The 21,028-nt window shown below is 38.9% G+C and overlaps 2 protein-coding genes and 1 pseudogene across 5 annotated transcripts in view; 2 read left to right on the top strand and 1 right to left on the bottom strand.

Moving 5' to 3' along the window:
* Positions 1 to 13,806, top strand: part of RBM25 (RNA binding motif protein 25) — a 54,573-nt gene extending 40,767 nt beyond the window's left edge. For both annotated transcript variants that reach the window (XM_060139857.1, XM_060139849.1), the window contains 5 exons: positions 3,400 to 3,724; positions 4,101 to 4,375; positions 4,714 to 4,812; positions 5,834 to 5,881; positions 9,955 to 13,806. In XM_060139857.1, the coding sequence (XP_059995840.1) occupies positions 3,400 to 3,724; positions 4,101 to 4,375; positions 4,714 to 4,812; positions 5,834 to 5,881; positions 9,955 to 10,047 (840 nt within the window). In that variant the 3' untranslated portion in view covers positions 10,048 to 13,806. The remainder of the gene's footprint in view (positions 1 to 3,399; positions 3,725 to 4,100; positions 4,376 to 4,713; positions 4,813 to 5,833; positions 5,882 to 9,954) is intronic.
* Positions 13,807 to 18,133: 4,327 nt separating this feature from the next.
* Positions 18,134 to 19,947, bottom strand: LOC132527727 (transcription and mRNA export factor ENY2-like; annotated as a pseudogene).
* Positions 19,948 to 20,847: 900 nt separating this feature from the next.
* PSEN1 (presenilin 1) overlaps positions 20,848 to 21,028 on the top strand; it is a 74,368-nt gene continuing 74,187 nt past the window's right edge. For all 3 annotated transcript variants that reach the window (XM_060139826.1, XM_060139836.1, XM_060139816.1), the window contains exon 1: positions 20,848 to 20,987. The gene's annotated coding sequence lies outside the window, so the exon portion shown is untranslated. The remainder of the gene's footprint in view (positions 20,988 to 21,028) is intronic.

Below are 21,028 nucleotides of genomic sequence, written 5' to 3'. Positions count from 1 at the left end.
GGCATACCCATTCTTGCTTTTAAGAATAGTGTCATGTTAGAAAAGTTTTTAGTTCTTAGTGTATCACAGATCTTAATACTATAAATTCTTCATATCAACTTTAAAAAATCTGTTATATGCTATTAACAGGAACCATGTCTTCTTACATGTCCCTTTTATTCAAAATAAAATAGTGTTATTTTTTTCTGTTAAGTACTTACATAAGTAAATAGAAAGTTCAGACAACATAGAACACAGTAATGAAGAAATTAAAAACTGGCTGATTTCTTATAACCCCCCTCACACATAAGTTTTATAAGTGGGAATATTGTTACGTGCACTTTTTTTCTAATGTGCTTTTCATTTTTAGATTTTTACTCAAGTATAGTTGACATACAGTATTATATTAGTTTCAAGTGTACAACAGTGATTTGACATGTGTATACATTATGAATTGATCACCACGATAAGTCTAGTAACCATCTGTCACCATACCAAGTTATTAAAACAATATTGACTATATTCCCTATGCTGTATGTTACATTCCCCATGAGTTATTTTATAACTGGAAGTTGGTACCTCTTTTTTTTCTTTTTTTTAAAGATGTTGGGGGTAGGAGTTTTAGGAATTTATTTATTTATTTTTGCTGTGTTGGGTCTTCGTTTCTGTGCGAGGGTTTTCTCTAGTTGTGGCAAGCAGGGGCCACTCTTCATCGCGGTGCGCGGGCCTCTCATTATCGCGGCCTCTCTTGTTGCGGAGCACAGGCTCCAGACGCGTAGGCTCAGTAGTTGTGGCTCACGGGCTTAGTTGCTCCGCGGCATGTGGGATCCTCCCAGACGAGGGCTCGAACCCGTGTCCCCTGCATTAGCAGGCAGATTATCAACCACTGCGCAACCAGGGAAGCCTGGAAGTTTGTACCTCTTAATCCCCTTCACGTTTTTGCCCTACCCCCCATCCTGCTCCCCTCTGGTGACCACCAACTTGTTCTCTGTATGAGTCTGTTTTGTTTTCTAATGTGCTTTTACTTCAGGTATAATCTTCCACCAAGAATTTCTCCAGTTCATAGTCCAGGTGTCTTTTTTTTCATCATCATGGTAGTATTGTCAGTGTTTTAAATCCTTGCCATTATAACATTTAGGTTGGGGAATATTACTTTGGTTTTTTTTCTTTTTTTTTTTTTTTTGCGTTACGCGGGCCTCTCACTGTTGTGGCCTCTCCCGTTGCGGAGCACAGGCTCCGGACGCGCAGGCTCGGCGGCCATGGCTCACGGGCCCAGCTGCTCCGCGGCATGTGGGATCTTCCCAGACCGGGGCACGAACCTGTGTCCCCTGCATCGGCAGGCGAACTCTCAACCACTGCGCCACCAGGGAAGCCCAATATTACTATGTTTTAATTCTCTGATTACCAGTGGGTTTGAATGCCTTGCAGATGGTTTAATGGTCATTGTACTTCCTTTGTGAGTTGATAAATGGTGTTATGCACAGATTTTAAATTTTTGTGTAGTTCAGGATACGTACTTTTACTTTTGTTTTTCCTGTGTTTGTTTCATGCTCAGAAAACTTGCTGATGTATTCATCCCAGTTTATAATGCTCTTATGATGTTTATTTTTTATTATATTTTGTAATTTCAGGGGGAGTGTTCATTTTGGTTTAGGAGTTTGACTTCAGAATTCTCCCTCCCGCCACTTCTTCCTTTTCCTGTTTGTGAATACAGAAGTGACTACCACCTTCAGCCATTACCAAGAAATAAAAAATGATTATCTATGACCAGGCTGAGGATTTGAGTTGCCTCTTGTGTATTGTGTATACTATTGGGTTCTATTGGGTTGGCCAAAAAGTGCCTTTGGTTTTTAAGTAAAGTAAAAGACACATTTTTCATTTTCACCAAGAACTTTACTGAACAACGTATTCACCCTTTTGTTCGACCTACCTTCTGCCATTTTTCAGGCAACTTTATAATTCCATCTTCCCGAAACTTTTTATCTTTTTGAGCAAAGAACTGTTCCAGGTGCCTTTTACAGTCTTCCAGGGAATTGAAATTTTTTCCATTAAGAGAATTTTGTAAAGACCGAAATAAATGGAAATCCGAAGGTGCAATATCTGGTGAATACGGGGAATGAATCAGAACATCCCAGCCAAGCTGTAACGGTTTTTGCCTGGTCATCAAAGGAACATGCAGTCTTGCGTTATCCTGATGGAAGATTATGCATTTTCTGTTGACTAATTCTGGACTCTTTTCGTCGAGTGCTTTTTTCAGTTTGTCGAATTGGGATCAGTACTTGTTGGAATTAATCGTTTGATTTTCTGGAAGGGACTCAATATAATAGAAGGCTCCCAACCCCACGATATATACAACATCACCTTCTTTGGATGAAGACTGGCCTTTGGTGTGGTTGGTGGTCGTTTATTTTGCTTGCCCCACCATCTCTTCCGTTCCACATTATTGTACAGTATCCACTTTTCATCACCCATCACAATATGTTTTAGAAACGGAACATTGTCATTACGTTTAATGAGAGAATCGCATGCAGAAATAAGGTTAAGTTTTTTTCGCTTAACTTACGTGGAACCCAAACATCAAAGCGATTCACATAACCAAGCTGGTGCAAATGATTTTCAGCACTTGATTGGGATATTTTGAGTATGTTGGCTATCTCCTGCATGGTATAACGTTGATTGTTCTCAGTGTCTCGATTTGATTGCTATCAGCTTGAACTGGTCTACCCAACCATGGAGCATCGTCCAGCGAGAAATCTCCAGCATGAAACTTTGCTGACCACTTTTGACATGTTCAGTCAGTCACAGCACCTTCTCCATACACGGCACAAATCTTTTTTTGCATTTCGGTTGCGTTTTACCTTTCTTGAAATAATAAAGAGTAATATGCCAAAAATGTTGGGTTTTTCTTCCATCTTCAATATTAAAATGGCTACACAAAAATTCACCAATTTTGATGTCTGTTTTTTAAATGCACGCTGATATGACAGCTGTCACACACAGTCTAACAAAATTGTTTCGAATGAAGTTAAAGACAACTAAGTGCTACTAGAGCCAAAAAAACCGAACGAACCTTTTGGCCAACCCAATAAAATAAAATTTCTGATTATAATTTCTTTAATAACGATATAAAAACATAGTTTTTCATTTTGAATTAGCCAACTATTAGCAATTACCTTTGTTATCTCTGTAGAGTGTATACAGGCCACTGAAGAATGGTAATATATGTGAAATACTAAAAAAACATTTTGCAGAGTACCTAATATATCTATAGATTTAGTTCTGATTATAGAAGGAGGCAGTGTTTTGTTATTCCTAAGGAAGAAGAAAAATAGAGATTTTGTGAAAGATAAAACATAGAGCTGGTTGAATTGAAGATAGTTGGGGTCTGTTTCAGTTGACCAGGTTATTTTCTGGTTTTAGATGGAACAAGAGGCTGAGAGGCGCAGACAACCACAAATAAAGCAAGAACCAGAATCAGAGGAAGAGGAAGAAGAAAAGCAAGAAAAAGAAGAAAAACGAGAGGAACCCATGGAGGAGGAAGAAGAGCCAGAGCAAAAGCCCTGTCTCAAACCAACTCTGAGGCCCATCAGTTCTGCCCCATCTGTTTCCTCTGCCAGTGGCAATGCAACTCCCAACACTCCTGGAGATGAGTCTCCCTGTGGTATTATTATTCCTCATGAAAATTCACCAGATCAACAACAACCTGAGGAGCATAGGCCAAAAATAGGACTGAGTCTTAAACTGGGTATGTTTGCATTTCGTTCCTCCTTTTTCCCTCCTTTCCCCCTCTACCCGCCACAACTACATAAATTTTGCCTTAAGGGAAAAATAAATATGTACTGCTTGGTAGGTAGTTAGAAAACTACTTAAAAAAAATGCCTTTCTAGCTCATGATTGTTTTCATAGTTCTGCTAGTGCTCCTGTATCTGCAGCTGCCCTGCGTTCTGAGAAGTGAAAAGTTAAATTTTCTAGCGCTTGTGATTAGTGAGTTATTTTTTATAGCTGGCATCTTTCTCTGAGGTTTGTGGAGGTATATTTACAGTGCTTTTTAGGCATGGTGGGTTGTAAAATGTAACATTTGAGAATTAAGTCATTATGCTAATACAGTGTTTTTACTATAGGTGCTTCCAATAGTCCTGGTCAGCCTAATTCTGTGAAGAGAAAGAAACTCCCTGTAGATAGTGTCTTTAACAAATTTGAGGATGAAGACAGTGATGATGTACCCCGAAAAAGGAAACTGGTTCCCTTGGATTATGGTGAAGATGATAAAAATGCTGCCAAAGGCACTGTGAACACTGAAGAAAAGCGCAAACACATTAAGAGTCTCATTGAAAAAATCCCTACAGCCAAACCTGAGCTCTTTGCTTATCCCCTGGATTGGTCTATTGTGGATTCTGTGAGTAGCAAATTGTATTTCATTATTTTATTGCAAGTTTTTGGTTTTGACTATAGCACACAAACTCAGTTCATTCCGTTTATGACAAATAGGGGTGATAAGGTGGCTAGAATCTTGACATGGTCAATAATAATAGATTATTGTAGAAATTCTTTTGGTACCTGAGGTCTTCATAAATTAGAAGCAAATAATTTCGTCTCGATACTTATCTGTGTTAAGTCAACTTGTTAATGATCATACTGTATTTTAGCCTTAAGAAAAATTATGAAGTTATATAGGTTTTTTAAGTAAATGTAATAAAAAGCTCTTCAATTTAGTAACCATGCTTTATTTTATAGATATTGATGGAACGACGAATTAGACCATGGATTAATAAAAAAATCATAGAATACATAGGTGAAGAAGAAGCTACATTAGTTGATTTTGTTTGTTCTAAGGTTAGTCTTTTACTCTTTCGCCAACGTTTGTTATATACTTCAAAATGTTAGAGACTTTCTAAATTGAAAATTTTTACAGGGCCAAGTCAGTGATAATTTAGTTTTAATTACAAGAGTCATGGCTACTTAAGTGAACCCCTCTATACTATTTCAGACCCCACGCTGCATGCTTTCATTTCAGAGGGTCAGAGAGGACAGAATAGCTGGCTGCTGCCAATTTTGCTCTCTCCCTGCCCCTGAGAATGCTTTGCCACCCCCTTCTTGTCTTAATGGTTAGAATGTTGCTGAAGTACAGTTGAGGTTTTGTGGAGACAGCCAATAGCTTGTCTCAATTCTTTTTCAGTCATCCATCCTTTGGAAAAGAAAGTATAGTGCCCTTCATAGCATAATAGTGGTGTTAACTGACTGATTACTGTGTGCCAGGCTTCTTTCCCGGGAGGTACGGTGTTAAGCATTTTACAAGACTTCATCTTCTTCAAACCTCCCAACAACCTTAGGAAGTGCAGGTTACTAACAGTATCCCCATTCAATACATGAAGAAATTGAGGCTTAGGGAGAGATCGTGTCTTGACCATGGTTACATGATAAGTAGCCTGTAGAACTCATGCTCTTAACCACCAAGGTATACCACATCCTTTCATTGTCCCCTGAAGGCAAAGTATTTCTATAAAGGAATAGCTAATTGCGTTTTAAGGAAATGGTATTTTTCTACCAGTACTGCTCTTTTAACATTAGGCATAGCTAATTTAAGTGACCCTTTCCACTTGTCATTACTGTAGCATAAACACTTATAAGTCTGGATTTGAATTAGAAGACAAATAATGTGATGATTAAGATCCCAGGTTTTAGTGTCAGACTTTTATTGAAAAGGGAGATTCTGGGAATTAAGAAATTTATAGAAAGGTTCTAAAGTCACAAGAAATTCTCATACTAGTTTGAGGGCACCTTAAATTTTTTTTTTTTTACTGTATTGCTAATGTTTTATTTATTTTCAAAGTGACAGTTATTTTTTTTCTCTTAGGTTATGGCTCATAGTTCACCTCAGAGCATTTTAGATGATGTTGCCATGGTAAGTTAGAAATTTACTGTTGTTAATATTTTAATTACACAGGGAGATCAGCTCAGTGCGTTGTGACGACCTAGAGGGATGGGATACGGAGGGTGGGAGGGAGGTACAAGAGGGAGGGGGTATGGGGATATATGTATATATATAGCTGATTCACTTTGTTGTACAGCAGAAACTAACACAGCATTGTAAAGCATTTATACTCCAATAAAGATGTGAAAAAAAATTTAAATTAATATCAGTGTGAACAAACTAACTTCTCTGAATTTGATTGAATTTCTCCTTGTGTTGGTTCCAGAATCTTTATGGGCCTGAATTAAAATTTGAACATGCATTAAGAGGTTAAAGGCGTTCATAGTAAGATATTATTAGACAACAGTAGAGTTAGGGTTTTTTTGTTTTTCTTTTTCCTTTGCGATACGCGGGCCTCTCACTGTTGTGGACTCTCCCGTTGCGGAGCACAGGCTCCAGACTCACAGGCTCAGCGGCCATGGCTCACGGGCCCAGCCGCTCCGCGGCATGTGGGATCTTCCTGGACCAGGGCACGAACCCGTGTCCCCTGCATCAGCTGGCAGACTCTCAACCACTGCGCCACCAGGGAAGCCCGAGTTAGGTTTTTTTTTATCATTCTCTCCCCTCCCCTGTTTTTGGTGTTTGTGTGTATAAATATAAATTCTGAATCTATTCATAAACTTAGAGACCATTTATGAAGTGTTTATTGGGTAGAGCAATGTGCTAGAAGCACAGAAAGGTGGAATATCTGCCCTTAAAGAACCAGCAGGGAAACAAGTGTATCAATATTGATACTGTAATATCCTTAGTATAATGGGGATATATAAAAATGATCATGGGGGCAGAGGAGATGAGTAGTTAGGTGTTGACGGCAGTTAGGGAAACCATCACAGGAATTACCATGTAAACTGAGACTTGAAGATTGTATTACTCTTTTGTCACTTGGGCAGGTGTCTGTTGGGTTGGCAGTAGTTAAACATCAAATCCCAAATTGCACTTAATTTGGGTATTAGAGTTAGTGGTTGTGGTTGCATTGATTTTGTGAGAAAAGAAAGGAAGAGAATTGATGGTAAAGGTGAGAGAGTGATAGAATGGACTGTGAACTCCAGTCTAGGAAGAAAAGGAAATAATATCAGAACAGAGTTGGTGGTCTGAATGAATCAAAGATTGGTGGTTCCAGTGAAGCTGTGGGAGATGTGTTGGAATGAAATAACTGGAAAGAGAGGTTTAGTTAGAGAGTAGAATGTTTAAGAATACAATTGGTAAATTAATCCAGATGATGGCAAGGTGCAAAGTATGGCCATGGGAGTTTCTGGGGCAGAGTTGATGTCATTGTTTAGAATGTCAATGAACTTTAAGCTGGGTTATAACACACAGAAATAGAAATTACTGTGTGTTGGGACTGGGATTGGAGAGAAATACAAGAACCAGCTGCCAGAGCACTCATTTAATGTGGATGAAAGATTAGATATTTGCTAGACAGCTGCTGTTGGAGTGAACCGGTGGTGTAATGAGATCTCGCGAACATCAGTGGAGATATTGTTTACTAGGAGAGAAACAATGAAGATCCAGCAGCTTCCCCTCTCTTGTGGAGACTAAAGCTTTGAAAGTGAGGAGCTTTCTCAGAAGGCCGCAGGGGTGTCAGGGTCTTTAGGGGACGTACCACATTTTCAATTAAGGTAAGGAGATGAAAAGTCTAATTAAAGAAGTTGGGATAGCATAAAGTGGAATAGGGTCTAAAGGGCAGAGTGGGAAAGTAGCAACAGGAAGAAGAGTCAGAGAGGAAGAAGAAATGTCAAGCATGATGTGAGATGATAGGTGACCAGGGAAACTTTCATTTTGAGCTGCAATTAAAGTTGTCAGGGAGTGCCATAGGAGGGTGCCTAACTAAAAGGAGCTCTAAGGTCAAGATGTTATGTGTCCAAACACTATGTGATGTCTGAAGCCAGATAACATTAGTTTTCTGCTGCCTAGCTAGCCTAATGCATCTGTTGTCTAAAATTCCTGAAAAAACGTTTGTGAAAAGTTTGATGCCATAGTTCTGAGCCTCAGATGAAAGGAGAAATGTGAATAGATCCCAGTCCTTAGGGATACAATCTGAACTTCCTTGACCTTCCAGCCTCTTCACAAAGTTATCCTTGAGTGAAGAGAGAGTTTTGTAGTTAGGCCTGAGTTAAGGAATTAAAAAAAAAAAAATCAGGGAATTCCTGGCAGTCCAGTGGTTAAGACTCTACACTTTCATTGCCAAGGCCCGAGTTGAATACCTGGTGGGGGGACTGAGATCCCACAAGTCATGTGGCCAAAAAAAAAAAAAATCAGGGGCTTCCCTGGTGGCGCAGTGGTTGAGAGTCCGCCTGCCGATGCAGGGGACACGGGTTCGTGCCCCGGTCTGGGAAGATCCCACATGCCGCAGAGCGGCTGGGCCCGTGAGCCATGGCCGCTGAGCCTACGCGGCCAGAGCCTTGTGCTCCGCAACGGGAGAGGCCACAGCAGTGAGAGGCCCATGTACCGCAAAAAAAAAAAAAAAAAAAAAAAAATCAGTGTTCTGGTTTGTGGCCTTGGCAGAGGTATAATCACTGTTGGTGAAGATGTCATGTGTCACTATTAATGCGTTTGATCTGTTGAAATAGTTTGATATTTAGAGTATAATTAAACTCTACTGCTTATTCGCTTATATTGTTTTTGATTATTTTCTGGCTCATTGTTGATCAGAGTGGGAGGAAACCAATTGAGTTGGTGTTGTCAGCCAGTTCTGGTAATAGCTCATGGACCCTCTAAATATTTCTTGAATAAATGAGATGGAAATTTTAGCTCAAGTAGTATTTTGCTCTTATTAGAAATCTTTTTCAAACTGTACCTTTCCTCATTTTATGTAAGTTAATGAACTTTGGTTGCGTTTTTGTACCTGGGTTCAATTCCTCATTAATTAGTGTTGCAGCGTAGTTCATTTTTTTTTGGCTGTGGGATCTTAGTTCCCTGACCAGGGATTGAATCTGCGCCCTTGGCAGTGAGAACGTGGAGTCCTAACCACTGGACCACGAGGGAATTCCCACAGCAGTTTTTTTTAAACTATGGGTTAAGTCTGGCTCATAGATGTCTTATTTAAGTTCTTTATTTGTCGTCACTGAGAAATGTAAGGAAATTTCTCAGGAAAATCCATTTCTGGCTTGTTTTAGGTACTTACTGATTGTAATAATAAGCACTCTTCAAAGCACTTGGTACATATCAACTCTTTTAATTCCCACAGTAGAAGCAGTATGACATAGCTACTATAACCTCTGTCTTACAGATGAGAGAACTGAGGCTGATTGTGATTAAGTAACCCAACCAAGAATACGTAACTAATAAGAGGTAGAAGAGCTATTTGAATCCAAGTAGTCTGGCTAGAGATGTGGTTTGCTTAACTCCTAACCTGGCCTGCTTCTCCAGAGTCTTGGCAGCATTAGGCCAGATGCCGTTATGACGGTGGTACCCTGGAACTCAGTCATTGCTGCCTTCTGTAGAAGGAAGCATGCTATTCCAGTTTACTGCACAGCAGCCCTGGTGTAGAGTGCCACGTATGTGTGGGTGATGAGGGCAGGAGTAGTGCAGTGGTGAGGACATGATGCAACTAACTCATACGTAGATAGAAAAAATAACTTGATTTGCCAAGGAGAAAAAAACCTTTTATTTATTCAATAGTCTTGTGTCCCTCGTGATGATAGTGTTCACTTTGTTTACTCTATCCCAGATACTATATTAAAATGCTACACATATATTCTCATTTAATATTTCAGTGTCACTTATGTAATAAGTGCTCAATAAATGTTAAGATTGTGAGGTTCTTGGGGAGGGGTAAATGAGATACTCTGTATTAAGTATTATGTAGTTACATAACCAGTTCTGTCTAAATTACTGTGTTCTTTATAACATTTGCTTTCCTCAGGAAGTAGTTTTTCAAGACATGTATAAATAAATGCTTGTTGGTAGATAAAAGCCTTTTTTATTCCAGTTACCTTGTTGGGAGATGCTTATGATTGCTTCTCTTACGTGTGTGACTGTTTTTTGTCTTGTTCCTTTTTTAGGTACTTGATGAAGAAGCAGAAGTTTTTATAGTCAAGATGTGGAGATTATTGATATATGAAACAGAAGCCAAGAAAATTGGTCTTGTGAAGTAAAATTCTTTTTACATTTAGAGTTCCATTTCAGATTTCTTCTTTCCCACCCTTCACAGGACTTTAATTTTTTTTTTTTGTCTTCAAAGACGTTTGTGAGATCTGTAATTTTTTTTTAATGTAGAAAATGTGAATTTTTTTTGTCCTCTAATTTGTTAATGCCATGTGTACTCCCTTGGTTGTAAAGACATCTGAATCCTACCATGGTTCTCTTTATACTCACCAGGTACAAATTACTGGTATGTTTTATAAGCCGCAGCTACTGTACACAGCCTATCTGATATAATTTTGTTCTGCTGATTTGTTCCTTGTAAATATTAAAATGACTCGCCAATTCTTTTGCAGAATTGCACTTAATATTGAACTGTACTGTATAGGCACCAACATGAACAATTTTAAATTGAAAGAATACCAGTCATACCTATTACCCTTACCCCCTTGATCAAAAATGGCAGGCCCTCATCATGGCATGGAATTTAAAATTAGAGTGCGAAAAGTAGCAGACAATCCATTCCTACTGTATCTCTGTATGAATGTGTTTGTGTGAATGTATGTATAAAAGTCTTACTTTTCCCTAATTTGCTTTGGAAGTTTCCCTGAAACATTTCCTAATTGAAGACTAGAATTGTAAAGGAAACATGGTATTGTGCCAACCCAAATGTCTGGGATAATTAGGTTATTAGTCTCCCGGAGTATAGTATTCTCTTGTGGCAAGCAACAGTTTGTTGAACGTAATGGGTTTTTCTGTTGAAAGCTGGCTGCGTCAGCCTCTCTTTTAAGGGAGTGTGAGTCATAGTGGTTTTCCCCCCTGATTTCATTGTTCAGGTATGAGGCAGATCCTTAGATTCTGGAGAGCTTTATTTAATGCATTTTTTGCACTAATTGGTCCTTAGTTTAATTTTGTACCCCTTTGTTTAAAAAAAAAAGCTTCATTCAAAAAGCTTAAGTGAAAAAAATCTTTTTTAAAAATAAGCAAAATAAAAAATTAGGCAATTTTACAGACTAGGAATGTTTGACAAAATACAATAGGAATTTATCATGGCAGTTTACAAAGTTTACATCTTATTTCTGAGGATAAAGTAAATCATTTAAAGCAGTTACCACTAGTTTTTTGTTTTGTAAAGGGTTTCTATCTTGTGTGTGTATATGTAGGCACACACCTTGTTTACCTCTGCTTATCAAAGTTTAAAAACATACTGATGGTGTTCTTAGAGACATACATGGGGCTTTCTTTATGGTAGATCAGAAATTCACTAGGGAGCAAAATTACCTGAAAATGTAACAAGTTTTAAATAGTTCTTAACAGAAATTAGGTGCAGCTATTCCTGTGTCTGAGTATTTATTTTTAAAAAGATTGGGTGGGGGAGGGGGTGTTAAAAAAAGCATAAAAAGCATAAACTGAGCTTGAGTTACTAGATTTTTTTTAATCTTAAGAGGACATTTGAAAACACTGTTCTTAACATTGGACCATGACATGGTTCCATTATGTAAATATTTCAAATATTAAAAATGTATATATTTGATCTTGGGGACTCATTCTTTCAGAGTCTTGTTAAATAAATGGCATCATGTTGTAATTATGCGGTGCATACTAGAAACTTAACTTGAAAATATGGGCTGAATTTTTGACGGACTCAGTTTTTGAGTATTAGTAACTAAAGGTCGAAGAGGCCGTTTGCCTTATTTTCGATTAATCTAGACATCTGTGGAGATATTCCCCCCTTTAGTGTTATAATATTTTAAATTGTGGTTTCTGAAGGGAAAATTTTAGAAACATGCTCCTTACCATTTACAGATTCTTTTACTAGCCTTTTCTCAGATTGACCCCCAGCGTGACTCCCTGTTCAAGCAGTTTATTATGCCTCTCTATCTTTTACCATATTATTGCTTCTAAGGCATCATATTAGGTTGTTTTTATTTAGCCAGCATTAGCATGGAAGTTTATTCAGGTAGATTTAATTTTCCTTGCTTGGGTCTCTTCTGCTCTTTCAATTACATTTACCTTAAAAGGGCCCTTGTGTGAAACCCTTGGGGGCACATACCATATACTGCGTAACACTTCCAGTGAGATTTGTGTCAGGATCCCAAATTTATACGTTAACACTTTTGCAGCAAAACAGGAATGATCACAGTCAGTGGGTTAAAAGACCTACTACATTTACTACATTAATAGTTTAATGACAGTTCAAGTCAGATTTTGCCACAAAGGTTAAACTTCAAGGTTTTCAGAGTTCTTATTTTTCAGGTTTGTATATAAAGAACTGGACATGTATAAGCTGGCATATTGTAGTGTCAGGAAGAATACACATAAGAAAATTTTTACTAAATTGCTTGAACTTTCTGGGTTGTCTTTACCATTTGTCTATAGGTTAATTTCAACTTGGAAACCTTAGTTTAATCCATATTGCCCATTCAGGTTGTTATAAAATTAGATGAAAGTCTTGACAACCATTCTTGATGTGGCAGTTAGGAGGAAACCAATGTGCTTTTTCCTCATTTGACCCTGTAAATAAAATAATTTCAAATGTGTATATCTGTGTACAGGAAGAAAATGGTTTTTCTCAAACTTTAACATGCAGCTGAATCACCTGGGGGAATCTTGTTAAAATGCAGACTTAGGGCTAGAGTGGGCCTAAGAGTTTGCCTTTCTCACCAGCTACCACATGTTGCCAGTGCTAAGTGATCCAAGAACTGCTTTGATTAGAAGATTAAAGTGTCTACTCAGTACTAGTATTTTATCCTAATAGATTACACTAATGCAGCTTAATTTTCTTTTTAAGTTCATTTTAAGGAGAAAAACGTTTTTTGAGGCAAATAAAGAGGTAGGTATTATTTGTTTATGAACATGAAGTAGTCTTCCAAAAAGGTTCCCTGAGAACAACTCCAATATTCTAGGCTTTATTCCCAGCCAGCCCCAGCACATTTTCTCCTGAGAGAAGTTTATGTTGTTACTCACTCTGAATCTTATCATAGCACTTCCTGATATGTAATAGTAGAGGCCGATGATTATTTTGTGGAGAGTGCAGTTTCAGGTACTAATCAGGCATGGATACTAGATATGGTGGACAAACTGAGAATACAATGAGTTCAAGAGTCAAATTGTACTAAACATTATTAACATTTTTTTCTCCTTTAATATGAAGAAAAAAATTTAATGCAAATAAATGTAAGCAGGTATACAATGTGTATATGAGGCTTATTTACCCAGCTCTTTCAAATAAGTTCTATGAATGTTTCCACTTTCTACCCAAAAACTGCTGAAAGGTTTTATGTCAAAGTGGTTAACACATTTTTTCCAAGTCATATTTCAGCCTTCTATTAATATGAAATTGAGAAATTGTTTTGCTTAGCAAAAGATGGTGAAATTGATTTGTGAATACCAGTAGCTAAAGAAAGGTATTAGAAGGAATCCCAAACAGGCAAAGAAATAGGCAGTCTAAGTGTCGGGAAGAAAACTAGGGAAATTCACACGTGTATATTTTAAACCCAGGAATTATTACTATTATATTCATACTATAGACCAAGGTGAGCTTATAATATTTGATAAACTGGTAGATTTTTCAAATGTGATTATGTTAAATTATTGAAATATTGTTTATTTGCATTTGAATGCTTAATTTTCATCTTTATTTAAAAGATTCTTTGCCTTTCATTTTATTACTTGACTCATACGAAGGCTAAATTAGGATTAGCAATCTGAAATGCCCAGGAAGAAAAGATAATTTCTATAAACAAAAATGAATAAAAATTTTTTTCAAGCCATGTTGTTTGAATTAAATGATGCTCTAAGTCTGCCTACTCTGCCTCATCATGTATTAGTTGGATAGATGACTTTTGGATTCTCTTGCACAGAGTGGTAGCTGAAATATTAAGCCAGGTAACCCATTCGTCTTTTTGTGTATGACTTACATTTGCCATTGAAGCACAATTAATATGTGCCATTCATGTTTTAAGCTAGATGGAGTGATAGACATAAATAAGATCTCTTTAGTAGCTGAGAGTCTAGTGGTGGAGAAAAAAATAATGAGAGGATCACTAATAGATATACAATGTACTATATGAACTGTCAAACTTGATGAGCTAACTTCAAGGTTGAGAGGAAAGGGATAGATAGTAGGAAGCTTGTCAGCAGAGGTAGTAATATGTAGAGGGGACCTTAGAGATCACATAGTCTCTTTCTTTTTTGGCTGCACTGCAGGGCATGCCGGATCTTAGCTTGCACCCTCAGCAGTGAAAGCGCGGAGTCCTAATAACCACTGGACCGCCAGGGAATTCCCAAGATCACATAGTCTTAACTACTCACTGCAACACTGCTAGTGTTCCTTAGGTAGGATATCTAGAGGCCTGCATATTGGATTCTATCTAATTCATGGTCTAGATCTGCGCTGTCAAGTTTTTTAATTCATTAAAATTAAATTTAAAACTCAGCTCTTCAGTTACACTAGCCATATTTCAAGTGTTCAGAAGTGATGTGTGACTAAATTGGATTTAAAAATCCAGTTTTTTGTTTGCAATATTCGTATTTCAAGTGCTCAATAGCCATATTTAGCTAATGGTTTCCAATATTGGGTAGACATTGCAGATTGAAGAACATTATTTTGACTAAAGAAAGTTACATTGGATAGATATGGTCTAGATGCTAATAGCCACCTAAGAGCAGAGGAAAGTGCTTGTTAATAAAATTCCCTCATAGGAAGCATTTTTAGCAAATCTTTGTTGAGGCAAAAAGTATTGTGAATTTAAAAATTGTTCTAAACAATTTTTCCTGGTTTTTTTTCTCATAACAAAAGGAAAAACTAGAGAACACTTCACATTGTAGAATCTAGAAACTATGAAGGTTCATTTTTTTCCCCTGTCAGTTAAAAGATAATGGCAAATATACCCAGGTGAAGAGATTTGGCTAATTGTTAGAGCAGGTGGAAAAGCTAGATATTAAAGTTTCATTTTGAGTATATTCTTGAGACAAATTTTTTTTTAAACGGGCCCCAGGTTCTTTAAGAAGGAAATTAGATTTAATAAAATATTGACAGTCATATAGAACTTAAGACTAAAAATGCAAGATGAGTAAGCTAAAGCCAGCCCTTCATCTTGAGCTGTTCCAAATCTGAGCCAGATCCTTGCAAGGAATGAAAACGATATGAGAGCTAGTAAGATAGAATATGGTCAAGCACCTAGTCTTGATGACAGTATTATTTTTCATTTTTCAATTCTACTTTACTCCCATAGCAAACAGAGCAATGATGTATAAATAAAAGTAAACTGCTTTTATGTGGGAAGTGTTAATAAATTGGATTGCCTTGCTGAATCTATGGTGTAAAGAACTGGCCTTGAATCTTGACTTTATTTACTTGTGACTAGTGACTGCTCTAGCCTCTCTAGAGGCTCGAACAGCCCCTCTCCCCAGGTAGCTCTAACAGGTCCAGCACTGGATTTCCTTGCTGCTTCATCTTTCACTGCTTACTATTGATTTTTGCCACCATTTTTTTCTTTTTTCTTTCTTTTTTTTTTTTTTTGGTCATTTATTTCTCCATTCCTGCTCCCAAGTTCCAGACACTTCTGGGGAAAATATAAATACACCACTGCAGATAGTCTGGACCCTCTACTATTTTTCTCATTCTTTTACTGAACTTCACTTCTTAACCACAAACACTGCAGCTTTTATAGTTCTTAAACTTCCAGTGCTGGGACTTCCATGGTGGTCCAATGGTTAAGACTCTGCGCTTCCACTTCAAGGGAAACAGATTGTTTCAGTCCGTGGTCAGGGGACTAAGATCCTGCATGCTGTGCGGCATGGCAAAAAAAAAAACTTCCAGTGCTATCTTAGGTAGGTATGAATGAGTAAAACTCATTTGATTTTCCCTCTTACTTAGCAAAAACTCTCAAGGTTAACAAAAGCTTAACTTTAAAAGAGTCATTTAGGCATATTCTCTCCAGTTTATGACATGCATCTTGAACCTTTGCTTTCTATAATTAAGGATGGGTACTCCTATCCAGAAGACCTCCCCCACTCATGTTTCTGGTTTGTAACTACAGTTTGCAGTTTCTTGAGCCTTGCTCTGGAGTTTCCATTATCTTCTTTCTTCCTTCAGGCTGGAGTAAGTTTTTAAACAAAACAACCTTAGGTCCTCTCCTTTTCACTACAGTAGAGATTCCACAAAGAGTAGCTTATAGTTATATGTACTCTCCAAAAATTTTTTTTAACATCTTCGTTGGAGTATAATTGCTTTACAATGGTGTGTTAGTTTCTGCTTTATAATGGAGTGAATCAGTTATGCATATGTCCCCACATCTCTTCCCTCTTGCATCTCCCTCCCTCTCACCCTCCCTATCCCACCCCTCTAGGTGGTCACAAAGCACCGAGCTGATCTCCATGTGCTATGCGGCTGCTTCACACTAGTTATCTGTTTTACATTTGGTAGTGTATATATGTCCATGCCACTCTCTCACTTTATCCCAGCTTACCCTTCCCCCTCCCCGTATCCTCAAGTCCGTTCTCTTAGTAGGTCTGCATCTTTACCATCTTGCCCCTAGGTTCTTCTGACCATTTTTTTTTCTTTTTTAGATTCCATATATATGTGTTAGCGTACGGTATTTGTTTTTCTCTTTCTGACTTCACTATGACAGTCTCTAGGTCCATCCACCTCACCACAGATAACTCAGTTTCGTTCGTTCTTATGGCTGAGTAATATTCCATTGTATATATGTGCCACATCTTCTTTATCCATTCATCTGTTGATGGACACTTAGGTTGCTTCCATGTCTTGGCTATTGTGAATAGAGCTGCAATGAACATTTTGGTACATGACTGTTTTTGTTTTGTTTTGTTTTTTTGCGGTACGCGGGCCTCTCACTGTTGTGGCCTCTCCCGTTGCGGAGCGCAGGCTCAGCGGCCATGGCTCACGGGCCTAGCTGCTCCGCGGCACGTGAGATCTTCCCAGACCAGGGCATGAACCCGTGTCCCCTGCATCGGTAGGCGGACTCTCAACCACTGCGCCACCAGGGAAGCCCTACATGACTCCCTTTGAATTATGGTTTTCTCAGGGTATATGCCCAGTAGTGGGATTGCTGGGTCATATGGTAGTTCTATTTTTACTTTTTTAAGGAACCTCCATACTGTTCTCCTTAGTGGCTGTATCAATTTACATTCCCACCAACAGTGCAAGAGAGTTCCCTTTTCTCCACACCTTCTCCAGCACTTATTGTTTGTAGATTTTTTGATGATGGCCATTCTGACTGGTGTGAGATGATATCTCATTGTAGTTTTGATTTGCATTTCTCTAATGATTAATGATGTTGAGCATTCTTTCATGTGTTGGCAATCTGTATATCTTCTTTGGAGAAATGTCTATTTAGGTCCTCTGCCCATTTTTGGATTGGGTTGTTTGTTTTTTTGATATTGAGCTGTATGAGTTGCTTGTATGTTTTGGAGATTAATCCTTTGTCAGTCGCTTCATTTGCAAATATTTTCTCCCATTCTGAGGGTTGTCTTTTCGTCTTGTTTATGGTTTCCTTTGCTGTGCAAAAGCTTTTAAGTTTCATTAGGTCCCATTTGTTTATTTTTGTTTTTATTTCCATTTCTGTAGGAGCTGAGTCAAAAAGGATCTTGCTTCCAAATTTCTTAAGTCTCAGTAGTCTGTATCTCTTCATTCCACTGGTGACTGGTGATAGCCTAAATGAGACTCTGGCTTTTTAAGAGGCTACACCCTAGTTTACCTCTTAGCACTGTGGATGTTTGCTCTCTATTTGGGACTCTTCTTTCTTGGTGTCTAGGATGTCACTTTAGCCTTGTTCCTCTAGTCTGTATCTTTTTTTTTTTAACAAGATGGGACATATATTATAAAATATAGGAATTCAAAAGAGGCATACACTACATCCAAACAATCAGAAGAGGCTGCTTCCCTCTCCTCAATTGTTACTACAGAGATTTGCTTACTTAACGTTTACATACTTAACACTTAAACTATATTAGCTGCTTGACTTTTAACAAATCTGATGAATTATTAATAAAGTCCCATTTATTCCAAAATCCAAGGAAACTTCAAACTCATTCATGAGATATTTATTAAAATAACACATTTAGGGGGAAAAAATCTATACAATTGTATACATTACTGAAAACTGTATACCATCATACAAAAAAGGATTTTATTTTGGGAAATCAATTCCTAATTTATGGCAAGTTTTACTTTCAGAAATAAAACCACAAAACAACAATCTAATTCAATCTTAAAGGCTGCATGCTGAGCAAGGAATGTTCTTATTCTTTGTAGGAGCTCCTTTACACTATCAGGTACCAGGGCTCTGCATTTTGGTGTGATGTCAGCCACCAAAGTCATCAACAGTAACGTGTTCTAGTCCTTTTTCTTTAATAACTTCTTTGCAGTGTGACTTCAACTGATCCTTCCAGCCACATTCAATTAATTTAGCTCTCAGTAACTCTTTGACGCATTCTCTTTCTATCAACTTTTGGTTAATTGCTGCTCTCATCTGCGCATCACATTCTTTTCGGCTGTCCAGACCTTGACCCTCAGTAGCTCCGGCACCTAAGCACACAGAAAGCTAGCATACACATTTCCGGGAAGGGGTCTAGTCTGTGTCTTTTTACTGGTTCTTCCTCAGCGCTTTCTGGGTTTCCATATTCCTAAAAAGGTGAAGAAATACAGAAAACTAGAGGAAAATTTATTTTTAGTCCAGTAATTCAGCCACTGGTTGCTTATTAAATCAATTTTATTTCCTTTTTGCAGGAATGTGTTTTGATGTATGCATTAATGTTATGTCTTATTTTTTAATTAACAGGATTAGAATGTTTCTGTTACACATAATCTTCATAAACATATATTTAATTTATTTTTGCGGTACGCGGGCCTCTCACTGTTGTGGCCTCTCCCGTTGAGGAGCACAGGCTCGAGACGCGCAGGCTCAGTGGCCATGGCTCACGGGCCCAGCCGCTCCGCGGCATGTGGGATATTCCCGGACCAGGGCATGAACCCGTGTCCCCTGCATCGACAGGCGGACTCTCAACCACTGCACCTCCAGGGGAGTCCTTCATAAACAATTTTAATGATATTAGGTGAAGTGGGTGAACCGTCCTTTATTGTAGGACATCTAGCATTCCAATTTTTGCTATTAATAATACTCCATGAACATCTTTGCACAAAATTTTTGTATTGAGATTGTTTCTAAGAATAGTTTACCAGAATTTTAACACTTTCTACGTACATCCCAGATTGCATTCAAAGAGATTGAACTAGTTCACAAATGGATGGTTTTTAGCCTATGCTTGTTTGACAAATGTATTGAACTGTTTTATGTGCTAGGCATTGTTCTCAGCATTTGCAATATATGTAAACAAACGGGCAAAAATTCCTACCCTTGTGAAGTTTGAGGACGGAAGAGAGAACTTTTAAAAAAATTGTTGGGCTTCCCTAGTGGCGCAGTGGTTGAGAGTCCGCCTGCCGATGCAGGGGACACGGGTTCGTGCCCGGGTCCGGGAAGATCCCTACATGCCGCGGAGCAGCTGGGCCCTTGAGCCATGGCCGCTGAGCCTGCGCGTCCGGAGCCTGTGCTCCTCAACGGGAGAGGCCACAACAGTGAGAGGCCCGCGTACCGCAAAAAAAAAAAAAAAAAAATTGTTTTTGGGGGGTGTCAACCTTTTTGTTTCCCCAACATTCTCTGTTAATAGAAAAACTTGGTACTGCTACTTCTGTTCTTAAATATAAAGTGTGTAAAACCTATTTAAAACCGGTCATGTATTCGAGGGGGGCAGAGAGGAGAGATGGCTCTAGGAATATGAAGGGTTATCTTGGGGGAAGAATTTAAGAGAAATAAAAAATCTCATTTGGCCAGATGCCATGTTATTGATTTCAGTTTTCTGATTACCTGTGAATTTGAACATTTCTCCATTGTTCACCTTTGGTTTTACATAGTACTCATTGTTAACTTAGCTTTCAGATGAATGTATGTGTGTGGTATGCTACTTAAGGAGTTATTGGTACTGTTTTTACAGCCATTTGAATGGAAAGCTGGAAGATGCAAAAATCAAACAACCATAGAGCAACTCACTGTGTACCAGATACTATGTTAGGTTTTGGGATTACAAAAATAACACAATTGGGCTTCCCTGGTGGCGCAGTGGTTGAGAGTCCGCCTGCCGATGCAGGGGACAAGGGTTCGTGCCCCGGTCAGGGAGAGGCCGCGGCGGTGAGAGGCCCGCGTACCGCAAAAAATAAAAAAATAAAAATAACACAATTTATGCTCTCTGAAAGCTTACCATCTAGGAAAACTGGTTCTTACACTTGGAGCGGAAGAATCCCAGACGATGTTTGTTTAAAATGCAGTTTCTCAGGTTCTCACCCACCAAAAGTTTTGATTTATTGGGTAGGGGATGGAGGGCACAGGTAGTTACAATTTAAGTTAGCTTCCTTTTGATTGTGGTGCGGCTGATTCGCACTGAGAAACACTGTACAAATAGGACTATAGAGAAATGAAAGAAACGTTAGATTTAAGATGCCAGCACTTGTAGGAGAAGCACACACTGGGTCCAGTTTACGTAGAAATTTTGATCCTCAGCTCAAGAGCAGTAGATCTCTGACAACCTCATACCGGTGCTGGCACCATCAGGGGTCGGCGGGTGCCGAGAGGGGAGCAAGGGTGTCCCTCCGGGTCGGAAGGCCAACGGGAACACAGGGTCTCCTCCTCAGTCCCCACTCACCACCGGAAGATCCACCCCCTTCCTCTGGTCCACGCCCCTCCGCCTTTGGCCCCGCCCCCGGAGGCCGGTCACCAACGACGCCGGGGCCGGAAGTGACGAAACCGGTGAGGCCTTTTGGGCGGGGCCTGGGCCGGGCCGCTCCAAAGGCCGCGATTTCACATCGGAAACAAAACAGCGGCTGCTCGGGAAGGAACCTCAGCTGCTAGAGGCCGGTGGTGGCGGCGAGGAAAGGGTAGGTGCCCGATGGGGAGCTGGGGAGAGAGAAACACACCT

This window comes from Lagenorhynchus albirostris, chromosome 1 (genome assembly GCF_949774975.1).
Source record: "Lagenorhynchus albirostris chromosome 1, mLagAlb1.1, whole genome shotgun sequence".
Taxonomy (NCBI): Eukaryota; Metazoa; Chordata; class Mammalia; order Artiodactyla; family Delphinidae; genus Lagenorhynchus; species Lagenorhynchus albirostris.
This window is presented reverse-complemented; position numbering and strand designations above follow the sequence as displayed.